Below are 16,286 nucleotides of genomic sequence, written 5' to 3' on the forward strand. Positions count from 1 at the left end.
TTTTAAAATCAGGTGCTAGAAAATCAACTAACAAATCTGACCTTATTTCATAGTGTAGACATTCCCTAAGGTAAGCCTACACTGCCACTGTACTGCACTGCAACTTTCTGGCTCAGGGGTGTGAAAAACACACAAACACACCCTGAGCCCAGCAAGTTACCATGCTGTAAAGTGCCTGTATGAACTGGGCTACGCTGTTTGTAGCACTTAGCTATTTCCCTCCTGGAAGTGGTTTTACATTGAGCATTGGGAGAACCGTGACCACACTGCTGGTGTGGCTGCACTTTAAACGTTCGTGTATAGACAAAGCATAAGCCTGGTGACTGAAAACGCTCACATAGGCCTAGAATTGGTGGGTTCTTTTAAAGTTCTTTGTCAGAGCATCTAGCTTCTGCTTTGCCTTCCTTCCTATCCTGGCTGCGACCTGAGAATTCTTTCCCTTTATCTACACTGTTCCCTTGCAGGTATTTACAGAAGCAGATCATTTTCCAACCCTTCCCCACAAGTTATTTCTACCCTGGATGGAGCTAAATTTATACATCTCCTCTCCCATTTTACCAATTTTGTTACCCTTCTTTGTATGCGCCAGCACAGGGGTACACAAAGTGGGGGGCAGGCCCCCTCGGGGGGAGGGAAATTTCCCACGGGTGGCGCAGCACAGTCGGCTGCTGGGTCTCAGGCTCATCCATGTCATTAGAAATGTTCAAGTGTTACTCTTTGTATGTAGGTGTATTCACACTGATATGCCGATTAATAACATTTTTACATTCTACGTTCTTGTTTTCTTACACATGCCAAAAAGGCTGGGTTTTTTTTTTCATATGAACATAACAGAAATTTCCATCCATTTGGATTACATTAGACAGGTTGTGGGGGTCCTGCTAACTTCAGGGACAAACAGCGGGGCCTGATGTAAAAAGTTTGCTCACCCCTGCTTTAGCAGTTTGCTATTCTCCTCCTAAATAGTGGAGACCAAAACTACAATAGTCTGGCAGCAGGGGATCTAATCACTCTTGTCTATGACTTGCTGTCTTCCAGAGAGCTCTCCTTCCCCTCCCCAGGTTGCAGCTATTTTATTTTCCTTCTCTGAGGCCATGTCTATACTTACCGATTGTTGCATTGGCAGTTGATCTTCTGAGGTTTGATTAAGCATGCCCAGTGGATCCACCCTGAATGGAAGTATCAGGCAGTCCTCCTGCTGTGGGGATGGCGCCAAAAACCAATATAAGATACATTGACTGCAGCTATTCAATTTTTGTAGCTGGTGTTGCATACCTTAAATTGATTTATTTCTTCTAATGTAGTGTAAAATGCTTAATTATTCAGACTGATTCATAAACGTGGCTTGAGATTCCCAGGCTTTCTAGGTCACTGTCTGCAACTGCCCCATGTATTTATTTTCTCTCCGAATCATAAGTTCAACCAGTCTGATCACAGTCTGTGTGAAGACCCCGCAGTTTGTGCGAAGCCTCACTCCTTGTGTGAAGCCCAGTAGACATGTCTTCCTTTCATCTCCATCCAGCCCCACCCCTGCAGCACAGGAAGGTTCTTCTCAGGAATTCAGTGCTTTTCTCTCTTGTTTTCAGTCCTGCAGGTCTGGGCAGATTGCACCCCCATTGCTCCACATCCACCTTTGTTCTTGGACTCTCCAAAAATTTTCTCTGCTTACTTCCCTGCTTCCTGCATAGGGTTCTCAGGTTCTCTTCCCACTGGCCACCTTTATGTCAGAATCCTCCTCCCTTTCTTTTCCTGAGGGTCTATTTTCACTCTGTGAGTTCTCCATTTTTCTAAATATTCTGTCCAGAGATGCAGAAACCAAGGCTGGGGACGAAGGGAACATCCCTATAGTAGTGCAGGATCCTCCCACACATGTACAGAAAAGAGAAAGAGGGCAGAGATGCGTCAGTGGGAATCCCCAGTACTCCATTCCATGTAGGGAATTAAACTGTCTCTGTGTGGTTGTCAGAACAGTGGGCCCAGCACATCGTCGGGGTGGGACACACATCTCAATGGAGAAAGATTTCACCACACTCACGAGAGGGAGTGGTCTGGATTCCCCTTCGATACAAGGTTATTTGAAGAAAAGTAATTTTTTCAAGTAGAGCTTTGAACCCCCAGTGGCATCTGTGCAATCCTATGGGCTGAGTAAAGGAAGCAGCTGCATTTGCTGGAGGTCCTAGGGAGAGGACTTCTACATTCTAGTTCTTTTCCTTCCTGCTAGGCCCACTGGGAGCCCAGCTTTTCATCCATTCTCATCTGTGCACACAGCTAAATGGACACAGACATCAACTGTAAGATGATCTTGCTCACAGGATCCCATAGCAACAGGTGAATGAATGACAGGAGCGTAGCTTAGAAGGGCTCCTTTCCCCTCCCCTGACAACAGAGCACCCAGAGCTGGTAGAATTGCAGCTTGCAAGACTGGGGGTGGGGTCACACTAGTCCAGAACATACTCACACAGCACATTTATTTTCCTCTATAGCTCTACAGTTCAGCTACACAAACCAATTTAGTGGGCAGCTGCCCCTTTCACATGTGGAAGAGGACACTCCCCCACCCACCCCAACACAAACACAAATTCCTCACATATCACCCCAACCAAACCCCAAAGCAAGAATGAGCTTGCACAATACCCTGAGTTAGTGGATTCTGGCTCACTCTGAGCCACTGGGTTTCCCAAAAAGGAGCCAGGTGGCAAAGAAGACACACTACCCATGGGCAAATGATTTGAAGCAAAGGTGGAACAGAGAGGTAGGCTCGTTTGGTGCTTCTGTCTTTTCACAGGTTTTACATTTTAGTTCAACATTATTTTCACCAGGATAAAATCAAAGTGAAAAAAAAAATAAAATAAACTGAACATGGGCATAGTACAGAGCCAGCCTCCCCCTTTACTTCCTCTCTGATACAGCTGCCTCCGTTATTCCCATTCTGAGTTATTGGTACACATAGTCCGGCCCAGCAGCTCTCAACGGCTACGTCTACACGTGAAGCCTACATCGAAATAGGCTATTTCGATGAGTAACGTCTACACGTCCTCCAGGGCTTGCAACGTCGATGTTCGACTTCGACATTGCACAGCACCACATCGAAATAGGCGCTGCGAGGGAACGTCTACACGCCAAAGTAGCGCACATCGAAATAAGGGTGCCAGGCACAGCTGCAGACAGGGTCACAGGGCGGACTCAACAGCAAGCCGCTCCCTTAAAGGACCCCTCCCAGACACAGTTGCACTAAACAACACAAGATACACAGAGCTGACAACTGGTTGCAGACCCTGTGCCTGCAGCATGGATCCCCAGCTGCCGCAGCAGCAGCCAGAAGCCCTGAGCTAAGGGCTGCTGCCCACGGTGACCATAGAGCCCCGCAGGGGCTGGAGAGAGAGCGTCTCTCAACCCCTCAGCTGATGGCTGCCATGGCGGACCCCGTTATTTCGAAGTTGCGGGACGCGCAACAACTACACGGTCCATACTTCGACGTTGAACGTCGAAGTAGGGCGCTATTCCTATCCCCTCATGGGGTTAGCAACTTCGACGTCTCGCCGCCTAACGTCGAAGTTAACTTCGAAATAGCGCCTGATGCGTGTAGCCGTGACAGGCGTTATTTCAAAGTTAGTGCCGCTACTTCGAAGTAGCGTGCACGTGTAGACACGGCTAACTATTCCAGAAATAGGCCTTAGTCAAAAAGGTCAGATAGCGGCTGGGAAATAAAGCAAGGTGAACTCACTGTAACTTCTAAAATCAGACACAGAGATCTCAGGTCTGTAGAGGAAAGGTGAAGCCATCATATTCAGCCTTGACACTCACAAACTCACACAACACCTTCTGCCAGCACATGCTCACTAGTGTGTGCAGCCACATGTACACAGAAGAGAAGTTATTTCCTTACTGCAGCCATCTTCATCACTGTGGTCCCCACAATCATTGTCACCATCACATTGCCACTGAGCAGGGATGCACGTGCATTCACCAAAGGCGCTGACTGCACAAGTAAAGTGATTGCGTCCGCAGGAACAGTCAATGCTGCTTGGTACACCTGCAGGAGAAGAGAAAAAAAATAATCCAATCATCAGAGGGAGGCAGAAAGAACCCCTTTGTTTTAAAGTAAGTGCAACAGCTTCCAAACAACATCTCAAGTATCCCTCAAATACACAGCACACACCCACATACATACACATCTGTATAAGCCCTTGGGACAAGGTACAGGACACTGTCTCTCTTTGGTCTCAATGACATGCAATGAGTCAGGGAGACTTTCTGGAGGTGAAAGCACAAAGCAAACAGCCAGGCTAGGGATCAGGATATTTCAGCTTCCTTAAATTTAATTGCAACTGCCACCTTGTCACCAGTGCATCTTTGTTTTTTATTCGAATCTAGTTCATCTCAGAGCAGACCCCTCTGAATCTAAAACTGTGCAGTGTAATTCACCTGCTGACATTTACTGCCACACATCACTGTGGAGTTCATGGATACAAAATGAGAGCACAAGACCCATTTAAGATCAAATGAAACAAAAGTAAACATGGTCATCAACTTCCAAAGGATAAGGTGGGATCCCTGTCACTGAGACCATAAATGGGAAGACAAAGGCCACAAGAGAAGAGACTATAGGGAACATTCTACCATTAGATCTCAAGAAACGGGCAGACAAGATGAGTTCATAAGCATTTGCATCTTTAATTTTATGATTTGTGAAGTAACTCTTCCAATTTTATCTCAAGTCCCACACCAGTGTTGGGGGTGCAAAATATTCACATGATTTTTTGACTTCTTCAGTCTTGTAACGTTTTACCTTTATCAAAAATGGGCTCCAAGCACTCTGATAATAATGGCAAGTGACACAGCAGCCTGCTTTCAGCAAGCTGGACACCATGTCCCTTTAATCTTTGCGTGCAAAAGTGAGGCTGGTTACCCCCAGCAAAGATGGTCAGCAACGCTACCTCCCAGGAGGAGGCAAAGGAGGTCAGAAAGAAACCACAGTGAAAGCAGAGAGGGAGAATCTGTTATATAACAGCGTGTCACCTACTCTTGTAATATTTCATATTTTACTTAAAACCCTCTTGGGAGTCTCAATTACATGAGTATCTCTGTTTGAGTTATTTAAAAAGGAAGTGTCCAGCCTTCTGGAGAGCGAAGTGTTGACGTGGAACCCAAGTGCATCCTAAGGGCTCACAAACCAGGAAAGAAATATAAATACAACTTTTATTTTCAAGTCTCATGATCTGTAGGGGCCTGGCTTATGATTTTGAGCATTTGAGTTTGGCAGTACTGAAAATTATATGGAGTCAGGGGAACATGGGAAGCAGGAGGAACTGAGGGGTGTGCTCAGGAGAACACCAGGGGTGCTGGAACAGTTTTTCAAGTGGAGGTGCTGAGCTGCATCCCCTGTTCTTATCCCTATCTGCACCCTTGACCACTCCCCAGAGCTGGCAGCCAGGCCCCCAGACAGCAGCAGATCTCGTGGCTGGGCCTCTGATGGGCCAGGGAAAAAACCTGGAGGTACTGCAGCCGATCCCACACCCCTACTTCCCATACCTAGGGGGAACGCAGCATGGCAGAGAAGAATGCAACTGGTAAGTCTGTGAAGGGAAAGGAAGGGAAGTGTAGAAGGGGCGAGAGAGTGTAGTTCCAGGCAGGGAACACCAGACTGTGGGAAAGCAGAGAGAGTGTGAATAGGGCCGGCAGCCTAGCCTGACAAGCTACCAAGAGGGACAGAGTGGCAGATCCTCATCCCTTCGGCAACAGGAGCATATAAACAGAGCTTCTTCTGAGCAGCAAGGCCTGCATTTGGGTGGGGATATACTTAAGGCTGAATTTTGAACCTAAGATGATGGCAGACAAATTGGGCTGAGAGCTGGTACTTTTCACCAAGGTAAAGACCCGAAGACAGACAAAAACACTGACAATCTATTCATTGTTAAATATCTCAATTTTTAAATTCATCTTACAAATTTCAGGGGTGGGGAGAGGTGGGGAAGGTGGGAGGCACATCCTGATGTGTGATTTTGAACAGATGGGCTTGTAATACTGAATGCTGAGTGCAGATGTTTCTGCCTCCTCTCATACACATAGAGCACTTCAAAATGACTCAGTAGGCAAGAAAACGAAGGAGGCCATCAGAAACAATGCTCAGCTAGGGTTGACAGCTGTCTAATTTCTAGCTGGAATGCCCACTTGAAAAGTGATCCTGGCCTGGCAGCTCATTGCAGTGCTGCTGATTGGGCCGCTAAACCATCAATGGTACATTGGGACTAAGGCATGTGCCTACTATTTTATGGATCAGTTTAGGTCAAGCAAAGTACATTTACTTGGACAATCACTTGCCAGGAATGATCGAGGTGCATGTTGTCCTGCCTCAGAGTGGCAGGGCGGGGCTGAACTTGACTTCTTGGGGTCCCTCCTCACCCTTCTTTTTTGCAGTTCCATGATTAATAGCATATGTTAACTTTAAATATAATACTACAACTGGGAATATAGCAGGCTAAGTTGCAGCATACAGTGAAATCTTAATATTACCTTAATATTTGGCAGTTGCCTAATACTCTGTAATTTTCTATCTCTAGCTTTACTGGCCTTGTAGTTATTTCTAATAGTGCCTTATATAAACCCTGCTTTATCCTGATGACACTGCAAGCAGAAGACATTGCACAGTTTTACAGAAACTGCACCCCCCTCCCGTAGACACTGAGAAACAGGCTTGAATTTGTATACTTAACTATATCACAATTTATGTATGTCAAGGAACTAACTATAAACAGATGGACACTATCTCATTTACATGTATAAGAGGTAAAATCCACCCCACCCCACCCCACAGTCAATGAGGCTGTGTCTACGCTACCTCTCCCTTTCGGAAGGGACATGTAAATGCAGCCAATTGAAAATGCAAATGAGGCACTAATTTGCATATCCAGCACCTTCCAAAGGAACCCCATCTACACAGCCATTTTGCATTTCGAAAGCAGCTCCTCCAGAACAGCGAGTGACTGTCATCATGCAAATGAGGTGTCAATATGCAAATTAGCACCTCGTTTCCATTTTCAATTGGCTGCATTTACATGACGTGTCCAAACGAAAGGGGTAGGGTAGATGCAGCCTGAAAGTTTTGCTCTGGATTTCAATGAGACAGGATTTCAGCCTCAGCATCCAACACTATGTTCTATCCTGTCACAGACAGCACACTTAGAACTGTATTGCTGCTCTCCTCTGTAACAGGAAATACCCACAAGAGATTAGGAGAACGTTCTCGCTAAAGCACCAAGTTACCTTCAGGGAAAGTAGGCGAGTGTGAGTACAGGAGGTGTGAGGAGACAATGGAATGTCATTCTTTGCTAGGGAGAGCTCCCTCTAAAAATAGGGCAAGTGTGATAGGAAACTAACCAAGTGCACATTGGTCTGGAACATGTGCTGTCTCATGTTTCAATCCCATGGCCCATGTTTCAATCCCAATCAGCTAGAGGAATCTGGAAATGAGCTGCAAATCAGGTTATCTCCCCTCCCGGCAACTAAATAAGCAACCAGGAAGACACATCCCCCTATAACCACAGTAGAATGTCACTCACTTGGGCGACTGCAGCAGGAACACACACTGAGATTCCTATAAAAACAAAAAGCAGTCAAGTAGCACTTTAAAGACTAGCAAAATGGTTTATTAGGTGAGCTTTCGTAGGACTGACCCACTTCTTCAGACCATAGCCAGACCAGAACAGACTCCTGTTCTGGTAGAGTCCTGTGCAGATACAAAACTGGTATCTGCATACACAAAAATGATCTGTGAATATCCTCATCCATAGCTCCAGATGCAGTGGATATCTGCAGATTAGCAAGGCACTACACACTGGCACACCCACTTTTAACTTTGCTAAACATTTACCAAGAAAACTTTTCACTGTGAAGCAGACTGAGACACTCCATTGACTCTCTATTCAGAGAAATCACTTGACCTGCCTCTGAAGCAAAACAGAAGCTGTTTAGCAGCGCATAGAAATTCCCTCACCATAGGATGATCAAAAGAATATTGACTCTGTTAGTGGCTAATTGCATCTCTGACCCCTCCTGCTCTCTTTGAGAGCACCTACTCAAGTCAGCTCAAGCTATCACTTCTGTAGGCAATTTCCCACTCCCAGACCTGGACTGCAGTCCCTGTGACCTTGTGATTGATTTCTGTTCATTGCCTACAGTCCTTAAAGCAAAAACTTATTTGTTTAGAACAAAAGTATTGGAGAGAAAATAGATCTTACAACAATTAACCAGCTTATATGCAGGTTATTATCGAAAAAACAGATTATAAAAAAAGCATTTATTATCTGAAAAGCAGCTTTTAACAAATTCAGAAAACTGATAGGTCCCATAGAAAGACTATCTGGGGTGAAAAGGCGTTCAGGAGAGCTAACAGTTTCCCAAGTAGCTACTATTTAAGGTACCACTGCAAAGAATCCCAATGCAACAGAAAGATAGGACGAGCAGTCAGAGGACAGCAGCACTCCATTGGGAGATCTTTAATGGCTTGACAATCCAAAAGGAATTATACAAAAAGTGGAAACATGGATGATTTGTAAGGAGCACAGAACAATATCACAGGCATGTAGATACAGCACAACATGATTTGCACCTAGTGACGGACACAAAGGCAGTGAGAAGTTCTTTAAATACAGTAGGAGCAAGAAAAAGATGAAGGAAAGTATAGGCCTCTACTTATCAGGGAAAGAAGGATAAAAAACTAATGCTGTCAATAAAGCTGAGGTATTTAATGACTCTTTTGCTTCAGCCAGGTCTGAAATGGCTAACAGTCAGCAGTCCCTCAGGATACGCGAGGGTTGCGTGGAACGCAACCCTCGCATATCCCGAATTTCAGGTAAGTCGGGGGGTTGGGTGATGGGTTAGAGCTAAGGGGTTAAGCCTGGGGTGGATTAGGGAAGCGGGGCGGGGGGGGCGGGAGGTGGCACTGAGCTGAGATGTGCAGGTGCTGGAGCCAGGTCTGCGGAGGTTGGAACAGGGTCTGCGAGGGTGGTGGGCAAGGGGCTGGAGCTCGAGCCCTGTGTAACATGCTGGGGGATAGAGCGCGAGGCCTGTGCGGGGCTGTAGTGCACCAGGGGCTGAGAGCCCCATGCACAGGTTGGGGCTGAGCCACAACTGTGGGGAAGCAGATCCTGGTGGGGGACCAAGTGATTTTAGCCCCCCTAGCTGCCTGCAGCAGTGGGCAGCTGCGGGAACTAAAACTCTTCTCCCTACCTTCCTAGAGCGGCGCTGCTGTTAGCTTGACAGCAGTGCCACCCTGGGAAGGGGGTTTTAGCCCATCAGGCTGCCCGCAACATCAGGCAGCTAAGTGAGCTAAAAGCCTTCCCCCTACTTTCCCAGAGTGGCACCTAGCATCGCTCTGGGAAGGTGTACGGAAAGGGCTCTTAGCCTATCTAACTTCTCGCGCCTTCGGGCAGCCAGGCAAGCTGACAGCCACACATCTTCAAATTGTGTGAAACTCACAGTAAAGCAAGTTTTGCGCAACCTGAAGACATGTAAAATGAAGGTTTACCATAATTAGCTACTCAACACAATTAATACTAATGACAAGGGAGAAGGAACACAAACCAAAACTGGGGAAGAACAGGTTTAGGACTGCAGAGACAAGTTAGATGTATTTGAGTTGTCAGGGCTTGATGAAATTCATTCTAGGGTACTTAAGGAACTAGCTGAAGCAATCTTGAAACCAAGAGTAATTATCGTCAAAAACTCTTGGAAGGGTAACAGAGAGGTAGCCACGTTAAGAGTAGAGCCCCAGGAGACTGGAGAATGGCAAACATAGTATAGTAAAAGCCGTGTTGTCCGAAATTCAGATAACCGGACCTCTCCATTAACCAGCATTTGCTCCACAAGCAGCCTTCTGGCTGGGGCCAACAAAACAGAGCTAGTGGCTGCAGGGCCAGCTGGGGTTGGGGCCAGTGGCCATGGGACCAGCTATCTGGCTAGCATCAGCAACCACAGGGCCAGGAGCCAGCTGCCCAGGTGGGGCCAAGGCCAGGGCCAGTTGGCGTGGGACTGGCTCCCAGAATCCGCTCCAATAACCCACAAATTTGATTATCCAGCACCCTCTGTTCCCCAGTGGTGCCAGATAATAAAGCTTATACTGAACCTGTCTTTACTTTATTTGAGAAGGAAAAATCAAATGCACAACTACAAATCACTGGCTAATTATAAGCCAGCAGCGTAAGACTGCTGAGAAAAAAAGTAAACATCATTTTGGGATGCATTATCAGGAATGTTGTGAGCAAAAGACAAGATACAATTCTTCAACTTTACTCCATGCTGATTTGCCCTCATATGGAGTATTGTGTTCAGTTCTGGGGACCATCTTTTACATAATCTGTGGATAATCCAGAGAAAGTCCTGAGAAGAGCAACAAAACTGATCACGGCTCAAGAAAATAAGACCAATGAGTAAAGATTGAAAAAAAATGGGTTTGTTTAGTCTGGAGAAGAGAACACGCAGGGGGCATGATAACAGTTTTCACGTATGTAAAAGGTCCTTATGAGAGGAAGAAAGAAAAGAAATGTGTTAACCTGTGAGGCTAGGACAACAAACAACCGGCTTACACAGCAGCAAGTGCAGTCTTGGTTAGACATTAGAAAAACTTCCTGTCAGGGTGATTAACCAGACTAGATTGCCTAGGGAGGTGGTAGAACTTCCATTATTGGAGATTCTTAACAGCCAATTAGCCAAACACCTAGGTACTAGTCTAGAAGAGAATACTTAGCTCTGCCATGAGGGCAGGGGACTGGAATAGAGGAACTCTTGAGGTTCCTGACCAGCAAATGATTCTAAAGTGGGGAATAACTGTCTATATGGTAGTATTTCTGAAAAGAATCTGGGGTTACAGCAGATCACAAACTGAATATCAATGAACAATGTGATACACTGCAAAAAAGTCTGATGTTCTGGACTATATTAACTTAAGTGTCATATGTGAGATACTGGATATAATTGTTACACTCTGCTCAGCACTGGTGAGACCTCAGCTGAAGTACTGAGTCCAGTTCTGGGCCCCACATTCAGATTCAGCAAAGATATGGACAAACTGGAGAGACAGTCCAGAGGAGAGCAACAATAATAAAAGGTTTAGAAAACCTGACCTAGTAAGGAGAGTTACAAAAAATTGGACATGTTTAATCTTGAGAAAAGAAGACTGAGTGGGGACCTGATTCCACTCCTCCTCTGTGTTAGGGCTCTTATAAAGAGAACTGGGATGAACTGTTCTCCATGTCCACTGAAGGTAGGACCAGAAGTACCTGCCTTAATCTGAAGCAAGGGAAATTAGTGTTCGATATTAGAAAACTCTTTCTATACGGGTAGATCAGCTCTGGAACAGGCTTTCAAGGGAGGCCATGGAATCCCTATCATTGGTGGTTTTACATAACAGAACCACCTGCCAAAGATGGTCTAGATTTACTTGATCTTTCTGTAGTGCAGGGGGCTGGATTTGACTTTTCAGTGTGCCTGTCAGCCCTACATTTCTATGATTCTGTCACTCTCAAGTTAGTCTGGCAGGCCCAGCTTCTTCGGAACTTCTTTATATCAACCAATCTCCTGGAACAGTCCCTGACAACCGATCCCCTCTTCCTCTCCTGAGGGAGCTTTTTAACTACTTAGGATCATGTTGCTCTCTAATTACCCAGCCTCGCAAAACATGGTACAACATCAGGCTGAAGCCTGGAAACATGCTGTTATCCTGTAATTTCATTCCACTATGTGTTGGTAGGTTCAGAGGTGTGGAAAGTACCCAAAAAGTTACTTGAGTAAAGGTACAGCTGCTGGGGGGTGTACTTAAGTAAAAGTCATCAGTGTCCCTCTGGAAAACTACTTTAGCACACACATGCGCAAACACACACATCACGTCTTTGTTGTACTCCCTGATTCCTATCAAGGTAGATCAATAGATTCATACACCCCAATATACAATAACTTTCCCTTACTGATCAAGTCACAAACAGTGATCATAAAACTTATTACATTTCAGTATTCTTGGATTAGTACATAGCAGTTCCATATCCACCACAAATACAACATCCATTGCAGAGGAATTCAGGAAGTCAGAAAGTAAATCACCGAGATTAGATTTTGCAGCCCTCTGTTTTATTAGAGGTGCCCTTTTTCAGGAGCAAGACCCAGAGGAAAATATCTACCTGCGTTTATTGCCTGTATCAACTGTTCCATTTTGAAGCACAGGGCTCTAGGAAAAACAATCATTCTTTAGACCCAGGACTGAGTGACACAGATCTGGCTTTATACACATACATCCTCCCCAATGGAAAGAAAAAATTGAAAAAAAAGATTATGTATAAATCTTTGAGAATGTCAGGGTGTGTCACAGGCTAACTGTCACAGTAATGAGAGACAGGACCACCTTCGCTTGTGATGATGAACTACCATACACAACTGATTTTGAAAGGCTAGAAATCCAACAGCCCTTTTCAATTATTAGGCCCAACTGAGAAAAAGAGTCGTTCATTTCATATTTGTTTTCAACTATGACTTTGAGCTCTGCTATTCTGGATGGTGGTTGAACACTTGTAATGACCTGGCTGGAAAGTGAGCCCACTAGGGCATGCTTGTGACACAATCAGGGAAACTGAGGCAAAGCCGTTGCAGTGTTGTGCGTACTGTGAAGAGGCACATGGATGCAACAGTGAGATAATACTCTAAAATAGCTGAAGGCTCTGAATCCCTTATTGGGAAACCTCAAAGTAGATGCAGCAAAAGCTGCCTTACAAGGGAGGCAATCCTTCCAGCAAGAATGTCTCTTACACACACCTCAGGACACAAAATTGAGGCAGTGGTACTTGAAATCTTTGAACTATTGGCCTGTCCCTACAAATGGTACATTAAGAAGTCTGCATAACTTGCATTCTAATCAAATTTCAAATCTCTGGAGGCCAGGATATACGCAGGCAAAATTTCAGCTTCTCCCACTACTAAAATATGTTGATGGCCTTTATTGAAGTGCCCCTTTGGACATCAGAATGTGTTGGTGTAACGTTCCTACTCTAGTGTCTGCCAGTAGCGCTCTCTTTCTAAACAATGGTCAGCAAATCCTTCTTCTAAAGCTGGATTAGCTGTACTTTTCTGCAGTAAAAAACTGCTATTTAGGGAAGGGAGGAAAAATCCAAAATTTTCATTCTCACTCAAGATAGGTCAGTAAAGAAAGTGTAGCCATTTGCTACATAAACTGATTGAGGGAAGAAACTTCCCACAGACCATGAAGGGTATTTCATTCCAGCCTAACTAAGCTCAAGGCAATTCAAAAAATCAGGGAACTGCCCTGTCTGAAAGAGACTAATTATATGATGCAAAATGAAGCCCAGCTTTTCACAGGGGAGAGAAACAAAACTATTCGGCTGGGTCTACACGTGCCCCTTCCTTTCAAAAGGGGCATGTTAATGAGGGGGTTCGAAAGACGCTAATGAGGTGCTGCAGTGAATATGCAGCACCTCACTAGCATAATGGCGGCCGCGGCGATTCGAAAGTGCAGCTTTTCGAATTGTGCACCGCCTGTGGAGATGGGACCTTCTGAAAGGCCCCCCCCCCGCCCAGTTTTCGAAAGCCCTTCTTCCTATCTGGTGATCAGAAGCCTCCGCTATCCTTTGTTATTCTGATTGTGCCAAATACAACTAAATGTCACACAAACAACAACCCAGGTCTTGTCAGTTGACTCCAAATGCTTGCCAAGGAATACTCCCCATCGAAGCAGTCAAACATGATACCTGTCTCTTGGATCAACCTTCAAGCATCATGAGCCTGGGGGGTTATAAATCCAATGACAGTATCAGAGAGCACATCTTTGTTCTAGTACCAGAACCTGTATCCTTCAGAGAAGGTTTGGAATTCCTGAAATACCCTAGTCTTAAAGACTACGCTTTCGTCACTCTCTTCTTAAGAGTTTCTGATAGCAATAGGTCCTGAGTAAGGCAGTTTATATCCTCACAGTTTCATTGCAGAATGCATCACTCAAAAACTTACAGTGGGGAAAATTAACTTCTGTATCAAGTTTAATATTTTGTTTTGTACCTCCAAGATACTCACTATCTTGGAGGTACAAATGTGGTCTACCATTTTCAACCTTTTAACACCACATGCTTCCATCCATTCACTGAGGAAGGACTCGGCTGGTGGCTACTTGCTTTATCCTAGATAGAACCTTGAGTTCCAGAGAGCAAGGGCACTCTTCTTCCTGCATATAAAATGTACTTTCTGTTACTATTAGACACATCCCTATTTTGACATCAGGTTTGCTGCAGCCTTTGCATTCACTTAAGCTTAGATCATTTTATTACGTACAGCTCACACAAAGCCGCCAGCAACTCTTGAAGGATACTGCAGAGAAACACCTTTTGCTTTTTAGTCTTGAATGGCTTTTTCTTGCTTAATTGCAAGCACCTAGGAAATGCAACAAGTAACTATTTCCTAGAACACAAACGCAGACTTTCAACTGACCATATAAGGGACAGATCTAACATGGCCACCCAAAATGATAAATGACTTTCACAGGACCACTCCATTCAGACATATTAAATGGCAATGTAACACCAATTGAAAAGAGGTAACATGGAAAGATTGCTTCTGTATAATGTGGTCCAGAGCTGTCATCATCAGCCTCAAGAAACACCAGCCAGAGAACTCATGACCAGAACATCACTGACAAGACAGAACATGACTCAATCCCTGAAAATTTTAACATAATTGAATGCCTCCTGACTCTAACCCAATACTAACTTCCCTGCAAGTTAGCCAGTCAGCTCATCAACATGAGACAATGACCATCTATCTCGTCCATTCAAATGCTGTTTATTTAGACAGAGCCTCCCACCCATCATGGGACAGCAAACACTGAAGATGTCCACTGTTCATTCCCATTCAAGAAATGACACAGTGAAGTTAAATTAACAGTTAATTGTTCTTCCAACCTCCACTGCAGGTGACTTTATCAGACCCTGGACAACTGCTCAAGTCCCAGCTAGATGACAGTGAGAGAGAAGCAACATGCTGCTGTAACAGAAGACCAGAATGAGGAGGTGTTTCAGATATATTTTACTGCCTTCAGTGGGTAATGTCTTAATGAATTTCATGAATTCCCTCCTTAAGGAATGAAATTCGTTGGGCATTCATACAGGGAGCCCTCTTTCTGGTTTACAGGTCCTATTCCACCCAACAGAACGTGGGCAGCGCTTAGCTCCATCCACATGCTACCCTCCCCAGCTTCCCCAGTTGTTAGACTTATGGCGCCAAGGTTTCACTCCCAGGACCTTTCAACTTATCTGTATTTCACAGAGATGTTTCCCATAATCCATAGGCAGAGGAACTCCTCCAAACTTTCCATTCTGCAGAGCACTTCATAAAGGTCATAAGTTCTCAGGATTCAGTGAAGTGCTTATCCTGTTGTGCTGGGCGGACCAAACATGGTATCATCTCCCCCCCAGATTCTAGCTGACAAGCTATATTAGAAGATAAAAATAAATTAAAGACTTTTCCAATGCAGTAGACCCCAGACTTACGTGATTTCGACTTGCACGTTTCTTGGAATAATGCAAATCCAAATCAACAACTACTGCCCGGTTGCTGCGCCCTCCCACTAGGCCCTGCCTCACCCCGACCTCCTTCTACTTGCTGCTGCCCATCTGAAAACTTCAGGGCCTCAGCAGCTGTGGTGAAGATGGTGGTGGCTTCGTGCACCCGCCAGCTGGTGTGGCGGCTCTGCTCACGGCAAGCACTCCTCCTGCCACTCTCACAGGACTGGTGGATACACGGAGCAGGACCAGGGTGGTGAGAGCAGAAGGATGAGTGCTGCGAGCAGCACCGCCACACCAGGTGATGGGCGCACGGAGCTGCCACCATCTTCACCGCGCCTGCTGAGCCCTTCCGCCACTCTCAGCTCTGGCCCACAGGGACCCAAAAGCAGCAGGGCTCCCCGCTCTCTGGGCTAGATCTTTTTCCCTCCCTCATCCCTGTTCCAACTTACACAAAATATGACTTATGCATGGCTTCCCAGGAACATAACCTGTGCATAAGTTGGAGTTTTACTGTATTTATGTCCCTCTGTAAACATTTGTGGTTGCTAGAGGGAAGATTATGGGATCACCAATAGGAGAAGGAAATGGGACCAAAGATACCCCAAGAATCTCTGTTGAGGTTCACATAATGGAAGAGTTTGAGAACCCTCATAAGTCAGGGCAAAAGCCAACCACTGACTGCCATGGGTTAAGAAGAAAATTCCTCTATAGTGTTTGATACTGGCCACTGATCTA

General features: G+C 45.3%; 1 protein-coding gene across 5 annotated transcripts in view; it reads right to left on the reverse strand.

The window, feature by feature from the left end:
* The window catches only part of LRP4 (LDL receptor related protein 4), a 107,188-nt gene that overhangs the window by 56,314 nt on the left and 34,588 nt on the right, over positions 1-16,286 (reverse strand). For all 5 annotated transcript variants that reach the window (XM_074997614.1, XM_074997612.1, XM_074997613.1 and 2 more), the window contains exon 2: positions 3,887-4,033. In XM_074997614.1, coding sequence (XP_074853715.1) covers positions 3,887-4,033 — 147 coding nt within the window. The remainder of the gene's footprint in view (positions 1-3,886; positions 4,034-16,286) is intronic.

This window comes from Carettochelys insculpta, chromosome 6 (genome assembly GCF_033958435.1).
Source record: "Carettochelys insculpta isolate YL-2023 chromosome 6, ASM3395843v1, whole genome shotgun sequence".
NCBI lineage: Eukaryota > Metazoa > Chordata > Testudines > Carettochelyidae > Carettochelys > Carettochelys insculpta.